At 30.0% G+C, this 22021-nt stretch overlaps 1 protein-coding gene across 7 annotated transcripts in view; it reads left to right on the top strand.

Annotated features, from left to right (window-relative positions):
* Positions 1 to 22021, top strand: part of SNF4Agamma (SNF4/AMP-activated protein kinase gamma subunit) — a 514590-nt gene that overhangs the window by 463887 nt on the left and 28682 nt on the right. For 6 of the 7 annotated variants that reach the window (XM_075290408.1, XM_075290409.1, XM_075290407.1 and 3 more), the window contains one exon: positions 12141 to 12189. In XM_075290408.1, coding sequence (XP_075146523.1) covers positions 12141 to 12189 — 49 coding nt within the window. Of the gene's footprint in view, positions 1 to 3842; positions 4973 to 12140; positions 12190 to 22021 lie in introns of those variants that run through there. The other variant, XM_075290414.1, reaches the window with a different exon arrangement.

Genomic DNA, 22021 nt, shown 5'->3' with positions numbered 1-22021 from the left:
CTTAAACAAATTGAGTAAAATTATAAATTAGCGCTTGGACCCCCAAAATAAAATTCTGTGTCCGTTTCTTGTCCAAATACTTCATTTGCACCGTTTTATATATTTTTTAATAATGTACAAAAAAAACAGAATTTCATGTAAATCATTATTGTAAACCGGATTTATTGCTCATTTGGATAAAATCCCCCAATTTAAGGAAATTTTTCACCAAACCCCTAAGTCTCCAACTAAAATGTTCGTTTCCCTTCACGAAAAAAATATCCTAAAATCCTCAATACTAGCAACACTGCCTGGGCAGACAAACACTTCGGCCGCTGATCATGACCATTCCAGCATCGCACTCACCATGTGTCAACCAAGAATGGAATAAAAAGGAGGTTCTTCGTTGCATTTCGTTCGAACAATGGCCAACAAAATCTCCGGATCTTAGTTCGCTAGACTTTTGCGCCTGTCAATAAAAAATATGTATCGATCATCTCAAGACGGTTCTTTGTCAAGAATGGAACAAAATACCGCAGGGCCACTTTCGTACTGCATGTGATGACTTTGTCGGTCGTTTGAAGGCCACAATTCGCGCCAAAGATATCCAATTCGAACAAATCTATACAGATGCTAAAATTTGACATTTATTTTCGATATTTATTGCTTGAAATAATGAAATTTTCCTTTTATTGAAAGCACATAGAAAAATTAAGTTCAGTCAAGAATTTGTCCAGAAAGTAAACAAAAATTAACCTTAGGGTTCATGCTATTATGCCGGCTAAAACTGAATTTGCACATGTCAAGTTTACCCCTTACATTCATACCTCTTTACAGTTCAACGTGAACCAGTAAAATGTGTATGTGTGAGTACGTCAATTCAATTGTAATTACAGCACTATACCGCAATAGTTTTATAGGCCATTGTAAATGTGTTATCTACGAACATCTGTAACTGCTGTAGACACCCTTGTCAGAAACTCATTAGCTTTTTTCTTTCTCACCCTACCTGTTGGCTAAATGATATTTTGTACATAACGTTTTCCAAAATGTGAATGTTTGTCCTTGATTATTTAGATTTTATTGCGATACCCTTATTTTTTTTAATTATTTTCCCCTTGCAATGTGAAAATGTTTGAACTGCATTGAGTATGGCAATGGTACCTACCGATAAACCTCGAACTATTAAACTTTGGAGATTCAATGATGAGAGTACTAGGGGATCCATAATAGCCTTGATTTAAACAAAATGCCTTATCCTCACCGATATACATACGTTGTTGTTTTTTGTTTTCTTTTGGTTGAATAATACGTCTCCTTGATGTGTACATATCATCATCATGTACTTAAATACAGTCATGTCTGCACGTATGCATGAGATGAACATTGCTAAGCTTTAATGAGAGGGTGAGTGAACGAGCGAGAGTGTGATTAACATATGAGAACTTTAACATAAAAGTTTTTAATGTTAACATTCATGTTAAATGTATTATAGAGCTGTAGGAGAAACGATGGAATTAACATGGAATTTTTCCACATATAGATGGCGCTTCGTATATGTTAAACAATCACATACATTCAAATAAAAGCTAACTTACTATGAAAATAAATGTAGATATATTTTACATCTAAATTATATTAGATAATTATTTTTGTTAAAAAAATTAAACAAATATTGTGGTTTTCGAAGAAGTAAATAAAATAAATAAAATTTGGACAAAATTTTGAATATAAAATATAAAACTTATAGAACAATTTAGGATTTTATTAATATTTAAGGGGAAGGTTCCAAAAGCATTTGGCAATATTGCTCCACATTCTATGTTCTCTCATCGTACAGAAAATGATCAACAACAATTAATACATTTTTGTGAACAATTTAAACAAAACAACAACGATTTGTTATCATTATCTACCGAACTACGAATAGCATGTTCACCTAGTTTCAAAAAATGACAACAACATTTGCAAAACCAATTAAAACGATCGTCCTCTTCCCTCTGGATTCTCGCACATCTGCATATACATATTAACACCAATACAATGTGTTATACGAATTGGCAACACTGTGAGAGGTATAAGGTCAGTGTTGCCAATTCGTATAACTGTATACAAAAACAAACATTGACGTAATGGCAAAGAAATCGTTAGATAGGTAAGTGTGATTGCGTTGATTTCGTTTTATGGCTAAAAACAAAAACAAAAACCTGCTATGACTCAACATAGTTAAGAATGCTAATAATGTTGTTGTTTTTCAAAATTTAAAAAAAAAAGTGCTAAAATTGTTGAATATGGTAGTGTTTAAGAAAAAATGGGTGTAGCTGCTTGGAGATTTCAAGTTAAAAAAAAAACCTTTCTCTTAACGAATAATTCCAAATAAACAAATGCTAATGAGAGAGTACTTATTTCCTAGGTTTTTTTATTTTTTGTATTCGTTTTTTTTTTAATTTATTAAATGAAAGAATGGTTGTATCAATATTTCCCTACAAAAACCGGTTCATATTTCAATCCTCTTAACTCTGCGTATACTCCTTCTTAACAATGCGTTTTCTTGCATCAGAATTGTGTCGTCCGATTCATTCTTTTGTCTGGTAATAAATATTGTATTAGGGGTCTGTTAAGAATATGACTTTTCTTATTACAGTTATTGAAAGAGAGAGAGAGAGAGAGTTTAAGTCATAAGGGAGAGTCAAGCGCTCAATCATGTACCAAATTTCAGCCGGATCGGATGAAATTTGCTTCGTTCGGAAGTTAGCGTGATTTAAACAGACGGACGGACATGCTTAAATCGACTCAGAATTTCACCACGACCCAGAATATATATACTTTATGGGGTCTTAGAGCAATATTTCGGTGTGTTACAAACGGAATGACAAATTTAATATACCCCCCATCCTATGGAGGAGGGTATAAAAAAGCCACTCAACCAACAAGCGTGTGTAGCACAGAGGGAGAGCCGGTGACTTTAAAACTAAAGGTTCAAAATCTGGGCGATCATAATTTTTATTTAAACAGAAATAGCTTTCGGTTTTTAGATATTTCTTAATCTCTGAATAGACCCACCGAGGACACTAGTAAGACATTTGCTTCCGTAAGTAAAGCTGAGTACTATGTTTAGTTTTCAAGCTGAAAACCAGCTTTTTTCACGGTTATTTTTCTTAATTAATTAATTTAGAAATATGATTATCAATCAATTCATTGGATCTTTTCCATCCATTATTTGATAAGACTTGATAAAAATATAATAGTCTTCATAACTATTTTTGTACTTTTAATTTAGTGTTTTGGTGAAAAAACCGAACATAGTACTCACCTTAAGACATTTATCTTTCATGAAGAAATTACTAAGAGAAATTTTCGATATAAAATGTTTGGAGAAATATACATTAGTAAACTTCCGTTTTTCCTGTTAAAAAAAAACTGTATGGGGAAAAATCGTACTTTCGTTCTATTTGGTAAAAATAAAATTTCGTAGTCACTTTTTGGTTGTTTTTAATCCGATATGACTGAAATTTTAAATTAGAGGCCATTTCACACACCCAACACCTAATAATTTTTATGTTTCTGTTGTTGCTGTTTTCAATAATTTTCTGCGTATGTTTTTCGTTCATATTACTCTCCATGCCATGCATGAATGGTGAACGCTTTGTTTTGTGTTTCTTATTCTCCCTATCACAATCATCGTTTGCAATTTTATAGTGGAGGGGGGAGATGTAAAGCAACCTACCTACCTATCTACCATGCAATAGGTTTTGCACAATGCTTAATCATTGTTGATGGTGGCAGAGTGAGAGTATGAGTTTATCTGGTTTCGTTATATGAAACCAGTTTCGATTTACTGCTACTACTGATCGGTCATAAAGAAAAATAGCATCCGAGATCGACTAGTGTTGCACAAGGAGTACTTATGTCGGTTGCGCGTTTGTGCATTTAAGTCTTCATCGGTGTGTGTGTGTGTGTGTGAAAATTTTTGTTAAAAAAAGATCATAGTAGAAGAAGAAAAATAAATACAAAATAAAGAAATATATATTTCCATTACAAAAATATATTCCATTAAAAGTACTTTTGAGTACTTGTCAGATACGTATACAAGAAAAATAATCATTAACATCGTGTAGCCATTTATATTGTGTTCATAGATAAAAAAAACGAGAGAGTTAAAAAAGGCAAAAAAAGTGTGAGAGAAAGAAAAATAAAGCATTAGAGCTGCACAATGTTTCGCCGTTACTCAGCATTTGAAAATTCATCGGCTGCACCACGCATGTCCGTCTTACCTATGCAACAAAATGTTGCAATACGTAAAAATTCTCTCGGTATGGTACCCGAAAATCAACAGATGCTGCCACAATCCAAACACATTGCCCTAATTCTACAACAACAGCGTAAATCGCGGTCACTCAGCAATTCGCCAGTGTATCGTAAAAAGAAATATGATAATTTACCCAAATTAATAGATCATTATTATGATTATGACGACAATGGGCAGGTGCAAAATAGTGATAATGCCAATGACGGAGATCATCATCATCATCATCAACATTCCCCTCTTCGCAATAACGTGAATTCAAATGTTAATCATCAAACAAATACTCTAAATGACAGCAACTATAATCAAATGTCGCAAACTGATGACAATACGGATGGCTTACGATATTCACATCACGTAAGCCGTCGTCGTGACAAGACTCGTCGAAATAATTTACATACTTTTGGCAATAGTATTGGTGTAACGCCTCACAAACGTTTGTTGAACGAAGACAAAAATGGCAATAGTGCAGTTAATGGTAGGGGTCATTCACATTATGACACTGCTGCACGCGAACTATCGCCACAGACACAGAAACCACTACAACCCCTTGTCTTCAATAGTTCGGCTAAATCACCACAACGTCGTGCCTCTTCACCCATTCATAGTTGTTTGCTTGTAAGACGACGCAGTGAATTTTATGATCCATCGTTTGCCGATTGCCCCCCTTTACAACAATCTTTGAAGGTAGGTTGTCGGGCAACGTGGAGAACAGTGTTACCACTTTAGCGATTTTCTTAAGATCTAAATATGGAAATATAAAAAGTGTCATTAGAATTTAATAGAAATGGAAGCATATTTAATTTAATACGACTCCGATTATGCGAATTGAATAAATTATATTATAATTTATTCAATTTCCACCATAACAACGTTCAATTTAAATCAATCTAAATTGATTAAAGCTAAATGGACAAGAATTAACCCTGGACAGTCATCCTTCGTCAAAATGACGACGCGTAATTTCATTTTCGATCTAAAATGCATTTTAGTCGATTGGGAAATGATAAATTTAAGTTATACAAATGCAAATATTTTATGAATTTTTGTTGTATTCTAATTAAAAACAAAATGAATAAGAAAATAAATTCAATTTTGGTTCACATTTTTGCTCACAGTGCAAATTATAGCATCTTGAAATAAGCCGTAGTCAAAATGACGAAGGATGACGTTAGTGTACAAAAAATAAGGATGACTGTCCAGGGTTAATTTAATTAAAATTGATAACTGATTTTGGTTAATTTAGCTTAAACTAATGGCGATTTCGATTGTAATACAAAGGATTTGTCATAGCTTTGCACCGAAACAAAAGTAAACTATGTTATGGAAGAAATATACTATCGTGAGAAAATTGAACTAGATTGTATTCCAAATTTTAAGATTCATTAAATTACGTTTAATCATCTGTGATCGTAGTAAGGAAAAACATCTGTGATATTTTAATTTAGTTTTGTAATTATTTAAAATATTTGTTTAATGTCGTGGTATTCCTGTGCCGTTGCTTTTTACAATTTCAAACTAATCAAAAATATGACAAAAGACTAAATATTTCAATAAAAATCATCATCAAATCATCTCAGAAGAAATTGGAAATCACCAACGAAACGTCGGATGTAGATATGGAATAAAGTCTTTTATTTGCATCCCAGCAAAAAGGCGTCAAAAGTAGTGAAAATGTTCTTTTTGGTGCGATGAATTTAACATCCCAGCAAAAAAAAGCGTCGCCAAAAAAGCAATGAAAATTTTCTTTTCGGATCCGGAAGTGGTGCAAAATTGACGCTGAAGCGATAAATTTAACATGGACTTGTCATAGGACGGTAGTCCACCATTTCAACAGCCGTTGCACTGAATTTGCATCACTTCTTTAGGTGTGATCCGAATTCAATGTTTTGGATGTAAATTAAAAAATTCAGTGATATTTTATGAAATAAATAATTTTTATATTTTTTTTATGAATTTTTGGTATGATTTTTAGTGTAACGCTTGTTTGAAACGTTTGACCTCAATTATTTTCAAAAATTCACAATTTTTCTAGTATTTTTATCGACAAAGTTTGAACAATTTGTCCCATTTTATTAATTCTTACTCTGTTTTTAATCTATTTGAAACAAAAAAAGTTAAAATTACCCATTAAAAATGTGAAAAAAGCGAGTTATAAAAAATTGAATTAAAAGAACTTCCTTTGTAGTTAAAATAAAGAACATCTTTGGGAGGACATTTTTGTAAGTGCTTTTAAAGTTCTACCTTTAGAAGAACTTCCAAATTTGTTTGCTGGGATATTGAGAGACCTTGAAAGCCCATTTTAGAGAAGAAAAAAAATTCCGTAATTTTTCGATTTTTAACTACCATTAACTACCATCTCGAAAAACCAAAATGAACTAAAAACAAATAATAAGTCTTAGGCGCCATTCTTACTATTTTGGAGAAGTGTGCGAAAAACTTCTGTTTTAAGCCTAGTACTAAGATCACGTTTTCGCACGAAAAACTGTTACACTCCATATAAAAAACGTTAGAGCGGAATAAATGCGAAATCTTTGTTTTGAGCATTTTCAGACATATATTTATACTACCCACGAAAAAATAGGCAGGCATATTATTTCATATAAATAAGTTAACATCCCTGGGTTTGAGACTATTATTTACGGAGATATATGAAGATATTTTCGCAGAAACGAACTTAGTACTAAGCATTAGTTAGAATTGAACTTATTTCTATAATATTGAAATTTTACTTTCATATAGTTTTTTTTTTTTTGAGATATGATTGGAATAAAGAAAAAATCGTTGGAGAAACTATTGTCTTGAGCACAAGGATTTGTTTGTCCTTAAAGTAGAAATACTAGTTGTGTTTAACATAAAAAAACGCATTTCTCCGATACAAAAATTTCTTCCTTGACCAAATTCGATTAACTTTTCAAAGAAGGCGTTTTTGTTAAGAGATTCCAAAATTGAAACTTCCCCTTATTGTTTGATAAGGTCTTGTGTAGAGCATGTATATTAAAATATTTCTTTTTTTTCTATTAAATTATCAAATTGAAAATATATGTTTGTTTTAGGTTACTGAATTAGATAATCTTCTGCATGCATGTTAATTTTCAACAATATTTGACTTTTGTTTAATTTCATATAAAGGTCTTTAACCTGTTTTTGCCTTTAATAATATGTATCTTAAATGACATAGCTTATATTGCCAGCCAGCGTCTCATTTGTTGTAATATCTACTGTGATAAAATCTCATTAAATGAATTGTATTTAAAAATCAAATTAATAAAGAAGAATTTGAAAAATGAAATGAAATGAAGAGATTCGACTTTAAAACTGGTATCTTTACATAAAAGAAAATTCTATTTCATTGAGATCATTTCGGCCTACAAAGTTGGGTAAAAATATTCTAAATTATTGACGTTGTCTTAAATTCGATTATTTTTTTTTTTTGTAATTTGACTTTAAAGCTAGGTTAGGTACACTCAACAAAAAGTTTACTTGGATCCAAAGATTTTGACCTTCCCTTAAGGATTTTGGTATTGATTCCGAGCCAAAGATGCGGCTTCTTTATAATAAAGACATCTTTGACTAACCTCCCTGGCTTTAAATCTAGGATAAATAAAATTAAAATTAGATACAGATCTCATTCATCGAATTTTTATCCTTTTTTTGCGATATATTAATAAAGGTATTTATGTACAAACAAATTCCAATTTAAAAGCCAAATTATGACAGGTACTTCAAAGTAAAAACATTTTTCCTAATGTTAAAAAAAAAACTACTTTAAAGCAAAGATGCAAATCCTTAAAATAAGTCTTAGCCTATATTTGAAGCGATTTTATCTTAAATTTAAAAATGCAATATGCCAATTTAAATGCCATTTACCTCTACGCGTGGCACTGTTTTCACAACAGAATTCGAAGCCTTTTCGCACTTTCGGCTGTTTTTTTTGCACTAAATTTTAAAGAAAATAAAATTTTGACAAAATTTTCTATATAAATAAAATTTTGACAAAATTTTCTATATAAATAAAATTTTGCAAAAATTTTCTATACAAATAAAATTTTGCAAAAAAAATTCTGTAGAAAAAAATGTTGCAAAATTTTTTCTATAGAAATAAAATTTTGCAAAAAATTCCTATAGAAATTAAATTTTTACAAAATTTTCAATTGAAATAAAATTTTGACAAAATTTTCTATAAAAATAAAATTTTGCAAAAATTCTATATAGAAATAAAATTTTGACAACATTTTCTACCGAAATAAAAAATCGACAGTATAGAATCGCATTCTTTTTTCGACTAAACCATTCTTGAAGTTCAATAAAATCCTGTTTTTGACTATGTCTTTTACAAAATCAAGATTTTCTTCCCATATGAACATGTCTGGTTTGCCATATTTGTAAAAGACTATTAGCAAATAAGGTTGATAAAGACTTTCTCAAAATATTACAATATTTTGTCAAAGCTATTGTACCATAAATCTGATATCGACTCAAAAATGTCTACACAAAAGATACTAAATCATTGGCGGGGGTACTACGGTACTGACCGGGGTGAAAAAGTATTGAAAAAAGTACTATAGTACTGCATTTTCCATCCCTGGTTCTCCCTATCCCGACTGTTCATTTGCAAATAGGCACCATATAATTTGTTGGGCTCTCCTTTTTTGGGTTTTTATTTCTACTAAATGCGACATAGTAAAACCCAGCCCATTTATTTTCATTTGAGAATATCTATAGTAAAAAGGTTTCTCTCGAGAGATTGAAAAAAACAACTTACAGAATAACGTGAAAAAATTGTTTATTTATGATTATTCGATGTCGCAGTAAAGTTTATCGTTCTCAAAACAGTTATCGGTTGCTGCTGATTATTTGTTGTCTAGTTTACTCGACAACCCAGTTTTATTTAATTTTATTGTTAATATTTATTATTTTTCTGTTTATACATTGGATTCATTTCTTCGTTGTTCTTTTCATTTATGGTGCCACCAGGTACTTTTCCAATTATCTTCGACAAATATTGAGGTTTGTGATTAAAAACACAATGTAAAATGTTAAATAAGTCTTTATTGGGCTCAGGAAAAACGTAGCAATATAAATGTACTTGCGAAAAAAAAACCATGTGACACTTTGTTTTTGCGTTAGGAATAAATTATAGATTTATTTTTCATATATTGTAATTTGTGATCTAGACAGTGTCTACCCCTACATTGGAAACATAGTTGAATTAGTGTTGAAATGACATTGAGAAATTTGAGGGATTGTTTTTTGAGAGAGAGTGAGAAAGAAAGACATTTCCAATAATCCGTAAAATAAATTAACCTAACAGGTGTAAATTGAAGGATGAGGGTACACTGAAAAAAAGCATGCCCGGTTTTGTCTTTACTTTAAAAATTTTGGTATTGATTCCGAGCCAAAGAAGCGGAGAAAACAAGTAAGGATACTTTTAAGACACAATTCTCTTTTAAATTTGGGTTTTGTGTACTTGCTTCTAGGAAGCCAATTTTAATTGTTCGATTTTTCAACTTTTTTTCTTCAAAAGCCATCAAAGTCCCTTAAAAACGAGTTAACGACAACTTTATTTTCCAAATTCAGACTCGACTTCCAGTAGAATTTTTGCCATGTTTCAAGTAAAAAACGTCTTTAAAATAAAGTGTTGAAAAACATGTCTTATATTTGAACGATTTTTTGCTTTGTAGTGAAGATGCAAAAAGACAACAAATTTAAAGACAATTTCATGAATTTTAAAGAATTTTTCTGAATAATTAAAGCCAAGTTGACCTTAGCCCAAACATTTTTTTCTTTTATATTATGATACCCATTTTTAATTGAAATCACTTAATTATAAGGACAATACGACTTCATTGAAAAGTTTATCGACTTTTGGAGAAGGAAAAAATCTTTATATTAGAGAAATGCGTCTTCTATGCTAAGCAAAATTCGCATTCGTATTTTAAAGACATTAAATCTTTGACCTCACGACAATATTTTTTTCAGTGTATATTAACTTTGTCATTCCGTTTGTAGCACATCGAAATATCGTTCAAAGACCCCATAAAGTATATATTCTGGGTCGTGGTGAAATTCTGAGACGATCAAAGCTTGTCCAGCCGTCCGAACAAACTATCGCCTTGAAGTTTGGCGTAAATAGTTGTTATTGATGTAGGTCGGATATTATTGCAAATGGGCTATATTGGACCACATTTACGTATAGCCCCCATATAAACCGACCCCCATATTTGGCTTGCAGAGCCTCTTAGAGAAGCAAATTTCATCCGATCTGGTTGAAAGTGGTACGTGGTGTTAGTATATAGTCTCTAACAACCATGAAAAAATTGGTCCATATTGGTCCATAATTATATATAGCCCCCATATAAACCGATCCTTAGATTTTAACTCCGGAGCCTCTTGGAAGAGCAAAATTCATCCGATCCGGTTGAAATTTGCTTCGTGGTGTTAGTATATGGTATCTAACAACCATGATAAAATTGGTCCATATCGGTCCATAAATATATATAACCCCCATTTAATCCGATTCCCAGATTTGACCCCCGGAGCCTCTTGGAAGAGCAAAATTCATCCCATCCGGTTGAAAGTTGCTTCGTGGTGTTAGTATATGGTATCTAACAACCATGCTAAAATTGGTCCACATAGGTCCATAAATATATATAGCCCCCTTATAAACCGATCCTCAGATTTTAACTCCGAAGCCTCTTGGAAGAGCAAAATTCATCCGATCCGGTTAAAATTTGGAACGTGTCGTGTAAGTATATGGTCTCTAACAACCTTGCTAAAATTGGTCCACATCGGTACATAACTATATATATAGAGCCCCCATATAAACCGATCCACAGATTTGACCTCCGGAAGCTCTTGGAAGAGCAAAATTCATCCGATTCGGTTGAAATTCGATACGTGGTGTAGTATATAGTCTCTAACAACCATGCGAAAATTGGTCCATATCGGTACATAATTATATATAGCACCCATATAAATCGATCCCCAGATTTGACCTCCGGAAGCTCTTGGAGGAGCAAAATTCATCCGATTCAGTTGAAATTTGGTTCGTGGTGTAAATATGTGGTCTCTAACAACCATACAAAAATTGGTCCATATCGGTCTAGAAAATTTTGTCAAAATTTTATTTCTATAGAAAATTTTGTGAAAGTTTTATTTCTGTAGAAAATTTTGTGAAAATTTTATTTCTGTAGAAAATTTTGTGAAAATTTTATTTCTGTAGAAAATTTTTTCCAAATTTTATTTCTGTAGAAAATTTTGTCAAAATTTTATTTCTATAGAAAATTTTGTCAAACTGAATTATATACGTATTTAATCGGCCTTTTTTTAGTTTAATATATACCACGTATGAACTGACCTACATTTTAGAAGACCGTGTTAGGAAGTTTTAAGATACCTTGCCATCGGCAAGTGTTACCGCAACCCAAGTGGATGACAGTCTTTCGTAGAAGTTTCTACGCAATCCATGGTGGGGGCGTACATAAGATTCGGCCTGGCCGAACTTACGGCCGTATATAATTGTTTTTATTATGTTTATTGTTATTTTTAATTATTTGAAAAAAATTAATGATATCAAATATCATAAAAGAATATCTTGTACTAATTTTAAAGGAGTTTAATTATGGAATTTGCTTCATTTGATTAATTGTTACAGCTGACCCATATGTATCTATGGAAGATACATTAAAAATATCTAAACCGTATATAAATATATTACATTTATTATATTTATTTATTTGTGGTTTCAAGTCAGATGTGTGATATCAAACATTTACACTACTTTAATCAATTATGTAATATTTTTTAAATAAAGGTTGAAGCACATTTTAATTCTCTCTTTTATTTATTTTAGCTACCTGTTGCCGATCCGTTCCTAGAGAAAGTCAAACTTTCAGATTATGGTAAGTTTAATCTATATAATCTATTTAAAATTTATATTCAAAATATAGAAATTTATATATTTTGCCATAATTTGCTACTCATCAGTTAATCAATTTTTATCAATGATTTATTAATTGACCATTTTATATGCTAAATGATTTCAATCAACCAATATATTTTTCATGTGTTAAATACATCGATGGAAACACTGATTGAAAAACATACTAAGTCGCAAAATAATATTATAAAATAATAAGTAAAATTAAAAAAAAAAAAGCGATGTGAAAGGTTATTTTAAGACACAATATTAAGGATAAATTTATTTAAAATTAAGAATTTTTAATTTAATTTTTTTAACTTAAAATAAAAAAAAACTTTTTGTCGTGGTTAAAAAAAATCTTAAAATTTAGGATACCCTTCTCTGAAATTTTCGTACCGCCATTAAAATCGTAGTGAGACTAAGAAATCAAATATGTTAACTGGTCGACTTGAATACATTTCAAATTATCATATTAAAAACATAAACTTTTCTTACAGCTGCAATGAAATTTACCTTCATTGCTAAAACTTTGGTTTTAATTTAGGGTTTAATTTAAAAAAATATATTTACATTTCCTAACCGAATCCTCATAATAAAGCAACATTTACAAAAAAACAGCATCTTTACAAGCAATCCTAAACTCTTAAGAAAAATCTTTAAAATATCACAATTAGTATACTGAAAAAAATATTGGGCTAATACGAAAGATTATGGAAGTTTTTTTTAAGACACACAATTTACACAAGATAAAGGGCAAATTTCTTTAAAATATAAAAATTTACATTCGAACAAGGTTTCTAGTATTTGCTTCAACATTTGTATACCCTACGCCACACTGTAACATTCAGAAGGAGACGAGATAGACACATGGTGTCTTTGGCAAAAATGCTCAGGGTGGGCTCCTGAGTCGATATAGCCATGTCCGTCTGTCCGTGAACACAGTTTTGTAATCAAAGTCTAGGTTGCAGTTTTATTCCAATCGACTTCAAATTTGACACAAGTATGTGTTTTGGCTCATAATAGAATCCTATTGATTTTGGAAGAAATAGGTTCAGATTTAGATATAGCTCCCATATATATATATTTCGCCCGATATGGCCCAGAAGCCAGAGTTTTACCCTAATTTGCTTAAAATTTTGCACAAAAAGAACAATTAGTACTATATTCAAGTGTGCCAAATTTTATTGAAATCGGTTCAGATTTAGATATAGCTCCCATATATATATATATATATATATATATATATATATATATATATATATATATATATATATATATATATATATATATATATATATATATATATATATATATATATATATATATATATATATATATATATATATATATATATATATATATATATATATATATATATATATATATATATATATATATATATATATATATATATATATATATATATATATATATATATATATATATATATATATATATATATATATATATATATATATATATATATATATATATATATATATATATATATATATATATATATATATATATATTTCGCCCGATATGGACTAATACGGTCCCAGAAGCCAGAGTTTTACCCCAATTTGTTTGAAATTTTGCACTAGGAGTACAATTAGTAGTGTAGTCAAGTGTGCCAAATTTTATCGGTTCAAATTTAGATATAGCTCCCATATATATCGTTCGCCCGATTTACACTCATATGACCACAGAGGCCAAATTTTTGCTCCGATTTAGTTGAAATCTTGCACAGGGAGTAGAATTAGCATTGTAGCTATGCGTGCCAAATTTGGTTGAAATCGGTTCAGAATTAGATTTAGCTCCCATATATATGTTTTTCTGATTTCGACAAAAATGGTCAAAATACCAACATTTTTCTTTAAATTTAGGACATGAATTTTTGAAATTTACCCCCCCCCCCCTTAAAATCGTATGTTTTTATACCCACCGCCATAGAATGGTGATAGGGGTATAAAATTATTCTTGATCAGGGAGAAATTCTAAGACGATATAACCATGTCCGTCTGTTGTAATCACGCTACAGTCTTCCATAATGAAGCTATCGTGTGGAAATTTTGCAAAAACTCGTCTTTTGTCTGCAGGCAGGTCAAGTTCGAAAATGAGCTATATCGGTCCAGGTTTTGATATAGTCCCCATATAAACCGACTTCCCGATTTGGGGTCTTGGGCTTATAGAAACCGTTGTTTTTATCGATTTTGCCTGAAATTTGAAATCTAGAAGTATTTTAGGGCCATAAAGAAGATGTGTGCCGAAATTGGTTAGTATCGGTCCATGTTTTGATATAGCTCCCATATAGACCGATCTCCTGATTTTACTTCTTGGGCTTCTAAAATTCGTACTTTTTATCAAATTTGCCTGAAATTGCAAATCTTGAGGTTTTTTAGGACCACAAATCCGCGTGCCGAAAATTGTGTGTTTTGATGTAGCCACCATAGAGACCGATCTCCCTATTTTACTTCTTGGGCTTCTAGAAACCGTAATTTTTATCCAACTTGCCTGAAATTTGACATCTATAGGTATTTTAGGACCAAAAATAGGTGTGCCGAAAATGGTGTGTATCGGTGCATGTTTTTACCATAGCAACCATATAGTAGACTAATCTTCCGATTTAACTCCTTGGGCTTATATAAACCGTAGTTTTTTCGATTTGCCTGAAATTGTAACGTATTGTAACCATATAGACCGATTTCACTTCTTGAGGGTATAGAAGGCGCACTGATCATGAAAATAGTTTGAAACTTGAAAATAAAATTTTCGGATTTTCGACAAAGTTAGGTTTCAAATCAAGGCCTTATTTCATTATTGTCTTGCATACTTACACGAGATGTTTATTATTCGTCTAAAACTCAAACAAAAAACGGTTGTTATAAATCCAGAATCTGATCTTGTCTTCATAGGTAGAATCTTTAAATTGATCTTCGAACTGATCTGCTTAGGAGAATATCTGTCATCAAACCACTGAGCCCAGATTTGAATCTAGATAGCTACGCAAAAAAATGTTCTTATGTTAAAGAAGCCGCATCTTTGACTTGGAGTCAATACCAAAATCCTTAAAGGAAGATCAAAAGGCTTAGGCCTAAGTAATATATGATTTTTTAGTGTGTAAAATTCACTTCAAGTGTAATGCAACGCAAAGTTTCATTATATCAATTTAAATGTTTTCCTTAAAAAAATGCGAAAGATAATTTTTGATTAAACATCGTTTTCCTGGCTTTAAAAAAAGCTTCTATTTCTAATAAACAAATCTTTAAATAAATTTGTGTTACATTTATATAATTTGTGTTAAATTTATATCAGTGTAGACTTTATAAATTCATTCTCCCTTTTCTGTAAAGAAATAGAAAAATATGAGTCTTCAGATTTTAAACTCTATATAAATTCTGAAACAGTTCAATTTCACTTAAGACATTATGAACTTGTCTATTTTGCACTGAATTGATGGGTTTTTCTTCGCAGTAGTTTTGTTTTTCTTTTCTTATATATATTGTGATAAATACATCTACATATGAATATAATTGAAATGGAAATTTCATTTATATCTTGTTCGCACGCCATGCATTTAATATGTGAGTAGGTGGTCGTTGTATTTATTTTTGTTGTTGTTGTTTTTTAATAAATTTATTTTACGATCACAAATTGTTTGTGAATAAAAGAAAGAAAAAAACAAGAAACTATAAACAAGTGAATGGTGGTTTAGAAAAATCGTCACATTATTATTGTGGAAATATTTAATGCGTTTCTTACTGTTATTTATATTTAAATACCACATTAACCCTTTCACTATCGATGTCCACTTAGAAGGACATTCGAAAAAGACACCAAATTCTATTTTCCCACTTAGTTTCGATTTACTTCTCGATGTTATTTTAAAGTAGAGGCTTTAATCTAAATAAGCTATAAATATTGTCCATATTGGTGAGGTCTAAAATACATTTTTATAAACTTCTTTAACTATAAACAAAAAATACGAAAATTTGAGACAATTTTTCTACTGTATGTTTCTAGTAAATGGACATTTGTACAAAAACTATAGCTAATATTTTTTTGGCTTCTTTTTTTGTATTTTTTCTCACACTTTGAAAGATATTATAGACCAAATAGCTCTTATTTTCGTAAGCCCATTTGGTCACAATTCAAGAATCAAGTTTTGAGAACAAGCTCATATGGCTCTAGAAGTAATTGAGGTAGGTTTTCAAAATGACAATATTTGTTCTACATGCGTTAGTACAAGTAAAAACAGAAGAAAAATTAAAGTTTTTAACATTAGGTTTAATTTGGTAGTGAAAGGGTTAAATTTCATAGATAAATTCCAAAATACAATTTTCAATTGTTTCGAAATTTTTGTTACTTCCAAAATATATATGTATATAAATATAAATACATATTTTTTTTTTTAAGTAATTTGATTCTTTAACCCAAAACAAAATATACATGTACTTAAAAACACACAAATTTAAGCTATATGTCTTCTTTAATTCAATGGAAATCGTCCATTTATCTCTGACGCGTGTCGTTAAATTTTCTCAAAAAACAAAAAAACACACACACAAATATATACAAACATCGAATTTTTCATTGATCATTGTCGCTTATTTCCACCATAAATCGTATTTCACCTTCAAAATAAAATAATACAAAAACAGCAAACAATACGAATAATGTCTGTTTTATTTTTTTTTTTTTTGTTCTACCCTTATGTGCATCAGTTTGCTCCTCTTGAAACGAAATAGAAAAAAAAGATTTTATTTTTTGTTGTTTCCCTAAAATCTTCGTATGTATATAACATACGAAGATTTTAGGGAAACAACAAAAAATAAAATCTTAAAACAATACATTAATCTTAGCACAACATAATGAAAGTTTATTTAAAATATTAGTTGTATGTTGTATCTACTAAGCAATCAAATAATGTGCGGGGGAAAAAAACAATATTTAAAATTAAATAAAATTATAAATTAGATTAAATTAAAATAAACTAAAATAAAATACATTAAAATCATAAACGATTCATTTAAATAATACTTAATTTAATTAAACTTAACCAATTAAAAACTAATAAAATAGTAAATTACATTACACTGAAAAAATAGGCATATGGGCATAGGCATTTTAGGATACGCAATTTACACAGCAGTAAGGACAAATTTCTTTAAAATAAAGGATTTAATTACAAGAAATTACACAATGTTTGTATTAAAATCTTTTTTATACCCACCACCATAGAATGGTGACGGGGGTATAATAAGTTTGTCATTCCGTTTGTAACACATCGAAATATCAATTTCCGACTATATAAAGTACCCTACGGGAAATGGATCAACCACAGGATCGCTACAGAACTAGTCCCTGGTGTGTATGGACCAGTCCCAGTTCTGGTCAAACCGTATGGAAGGGACCAGTCACTTTAACATGGGTTTGTCATTGACGAGGTAGGTTAGGTTAGGTGGCAGCCCGATGTATCAGGCTCACTTAGACTATTCAGTCCATTGTGATACCACATTGGTGAACTTCTCTCTTATCACTGAGTGCTGCCCGATTCCATGTTAAGCTCAATGACAAGGAACCTCCTTTTTATAGCCGAGTCCGAACGGCGTTCCACATTGCTGTGAAACCACTTAGAGACGCTTTGAAACCCTCAGAAATGTCACCAGCATTACTGAGGTGGGATAATCCACCGCTGAAAAACTTTTTGGTGTTCGGTCGAAGCAGGAATCGAACCCACGACCATGTGTATGCAAGGCGGGCATGCTAACCATTGCACCACGGTGGATCCCATTGACGACACGTCTTGGATTCATTCCAAAGGACACGTCCTGCGACAATTTAGCAGGAGCATTCCATAGACAGGTCCTCAGGAACCAGTCCCGGACAAACTCTTAGAAATCTGTTTTATTTTGGACAACCGAATCGCATCCGAAATAAAAAACTATTGAAATATGTCGAACAGTAGCTCACATTGATAATTTTATTTCACTAAATGTGTAGATCTAATAAGATTTTAATATCAAGCGAGTGCGGAAATCAATAAATTACGACTATTTAAAAATTGCAACTAACTGGAGCACCGGTACCAGTTCTGTGATAGGTCCGTCAGTGGCAGTTTGCACCAATTTCCTGTAGGGTATATATATATTCTTGATCAGAAAGAAATTCTAAGACGATATAACCATGTCCATCTGTATGTCTGTCTGCTGTAATCACGCTACAGTCTTCAATAATGAAGCAATCGTGCTGAAATTTTGGACAAACTCGTATTTTGTCTGCAAGCAGGTCCAGTTCGAAGATGGGCTATATCGGTCCAGGTTTTTATATAGTCCCTATATAAACTGACCTCCCGATTTGGGGTCTTGGGTTTATAGAATCCTTAGTTTTTATCCAATTTGAAATTGGAAATCTAGATGTATATGGTCCTACATAAAGATGTATATGGTCCTACATAAAGAGGTGTGCCAAAAATAGTGAGTATCGATCCGCGTTTTGGTATAGTCTCTGATTTTACTTTTTGGACTCATAGAAACCGTAGTTTTTATCCAATATGCCTCAAATTGAAAACTAGAGGTATTTTAGGACCATACAAAAGCGTGCCGAAAATGGTGAGTATTGGTCCATGTTTTCACATAGACCCCATATAGACCAATCTCCAGATATTACTTCTTGGGCTTATAGAAACCGTAGTTTTTTTTCCAATTTGCCTGAAATTGGAAATCTAGAAGTATTTTAGGACCATAAAAAGATATGCCGAAAATGGTGAATATCGGTCAATGTTTTAGTATAGCCCCCATATAGACCGATCTCCCGATTTTACTTTTTGGGCTTGAATTCGCCTGTAATTGAAAATCTGGAGGTTTTGTAGTTCTATGTGCAAGGTGTGCAAGAAATGATTTTATTGTAATTTTTTAATTGACTCAATTCTTCTTCTTCAATAATTTCTTGAACTAAAAACGTAACTATTTTCAATTACTTTCTTATCTGACTTTGTGTTTTTAGTTTGATTAAAAAATTGATTGTTTGAAATAAATTTTTATTTAAAAATTAAAAAAACGATCGCTTTTTTAAACTGACTTAGTCTTCCGAGTTGGATTAAAAAGTTAATTGTATCTATTAATTTTTTAATTGAAACCCTTTTCAACTGCAATCAACTTTTTAATTGGAAATATTTTGGTGATATTTTTTCTGTGTGAAGAATTTAAAATAATTTAAATTAAGTTAATTATAACAAATTAAATTCCTTGGACAATTCATGAAATTAAATAAACAATATTAATTTAAAATGGAATAAATATAAATATTTAAACCCAAAAATTAAATGATAATTTATAGAAATAAATGGCAGTAAATTAAATTCAATTCGAAATTTTTATTAAATTAAATTACATTACATTCAATGTAATTCGATAAATTCAATTTCATTCATATAAAATTGATCGTTAGATTATATCAAATAAATATGTACTACAATAAATTCCACTATAACCAATAAAATGAGAAATTAATTAAATGAAATTAATAAATTTCATTTGAAATCAATTAAAATTTACTTGATATGTTTCCAGTTATAATTACTATAATTTAGATTATAAATAAAATTATAGCTACAATACCAAGACAACAAATTAAATATAATTTTATAAAAGCGTCTTAGGATAAAATACATTAAAGAAATAAATGTAAATGAAAGAATTTAAAAAAATTTAAATTAAATGAATTTTAAGAAATAAAATTCCTTGAACAATTTGTAAAATTAAATAAACAAAATTAATTTAAAATAAAATAAATAATATAATAATGCAATTAAATTAAATTGTATTTTATAGAAATAAATTGCACTAAATTAAATTAAATTCGAAATTTTAATTAAATTAAATTACATTAAATTTAATTCTATAAATTCAATTTCATTAATATGAAATTGATCGTTTGATTATATCAAATAAATTAAACTGCTATAATATCCACTATAATCAATAAAATGAGAAATTAATGATATGAAATTAATAAATTTAAATTACATATAAAGAAATCTGTTTAAATTAAATAAATAAATTAATTATCAAAATCTAAAATTAATTGATTATAATTAATTTGATCATCGTATTTAATTGTTAAAAATAAAGGCAATTGATTTTAGTTGTTTTGAATAGAATTAGTTTGGATTAAACTAAACTAAATTGTTAAAAATGATTTCAGTTAAATTAAATTACACTGCAATAACCAGATAAAATTAAACTGAATTAAATACACAGAAAAAAATTTCACCAAATTTTTTCCAATTAAAATTTTAATTGAGTTTTAAAACATATTCAATTAAAAATTTAATTGATTCAACAAATTTTTGAATTGAACCACAAAAATCAATCACAAAAATGAATAGTATCAATAATTTTTTAATTGGACCAATTAATTTTTTAATTGACCTTCAATTGTTTTTTTAATTGATACTGTCATTTTTGTGGTGGAAGACACTTCAATTAAAAAATTATTGGATCAATTAATTTCGTGATTGAGTCAGAATTTTTTTTTTTTTTTGTGTATAGAGATTAACCAAATTAAGTTTAATTGTATTGTACATACAAGAAAATTCTTATTAAATCACAAAATTAATTGATCCAATTAATTTTTTAATTGGAATGCCTTCAATCACAGAAATTATACTATCATTAAAAAAAATAGTATAAAAAAAATAATTGATACTATTAATTTTTGTGATTGATTTTTGTTTCAATTAAGAAATTTGTTGAATCAATTCAATTTTAATTGAATATTTTTTAAAACTCAATTAAGACTTTAATTGGAAAATTTTTCGTGAATTTTTTTTTGTGTAATGAATCGGATGGAATCTCTCTAGGAGAAAATACTTTATAATTTCGTAAGGGACCAATGATTTCGTTTTTATATTTAGTCATTATAACCTAACGAAGTGCTTAAATATTTCAAATGAAATTAACATTTTCAATAAATCAATTCTTTAACAAAATTCTCCTATTTGGAACCAATATTTTTGAAGCCCAAAGCAGGCTTCTATTTTGATAAAGACCCACTGTGCAACCATTTGGTCGTCATTGCGTGACATAAAGGTGATTTTACAGACCTCGCACCAGCCGCTGTAACTTAACATTATAGTTGTGTGACTAATTCTATGTCATTTCAAAATAAAAGCTATCAGTCCATATCAATTTGAGACGACCTACATACTTATACTGAGGATGTAATCTCATGTTATTAACAATCGCATCTTTTACAACATGTTCTCTCTCTCTCTCATTCTCTCGCTTTCTTTCTCTCGATTGATGTTGATTGTTTCATTTGTTTACTTGAATTCAATAATATAGTCCACTAATTTAGGGAAAATTGTCTACCCAGACTATCGAAGTGATTTCCTTTCTTTTGCTTTTTTGCAAACAAAAAATCTCAAAACAGAGACAATGAAATTTGTCCGTGTCTACATTAATGAAGGAACCACTAAAATTCACCACAAGACAGACAGAATTTTTTCGTCTATTTTGTCGCCTCGGGAAGGTAGCCAACGATTCGTCCTACCACCCACCTATCGTCCACCCATTCACCTATACTCTCCAATGATCACAGACCACAACGAGAATAGTTGAATATGAAAACAGAAATAAAGAACAACAAATCGCCAACATCAATGCTGAAAACAATTTATTTTCAGTTTGTTTTGAATTTTCGAGATGTTTAGAGCGATATCGTTGTGAGCCAAATTAGAAAAAATATACGCGTGTGGAAAAATGTATTATATAAAATAATAATAAAAAAAGCGAAATTAAATCTAAATT

This window comes from Haematobia irritans, chromosome 1 (assembly GCF_050003625.1).
Source record: "Haematobia irritans isolate KBUSLIRL chromosome 1, ASM5000362v1, whole genome shotgun sequence".
Lineage (NCBI taxonomy): Eukaryota > Metazoa > Arthropoda > Insecta > Diptera > Muscidae > Haematobia > Haematobia irritans.
This window is presented reverse-complemented; position numbering and strand designations above follow the sequence as displayed.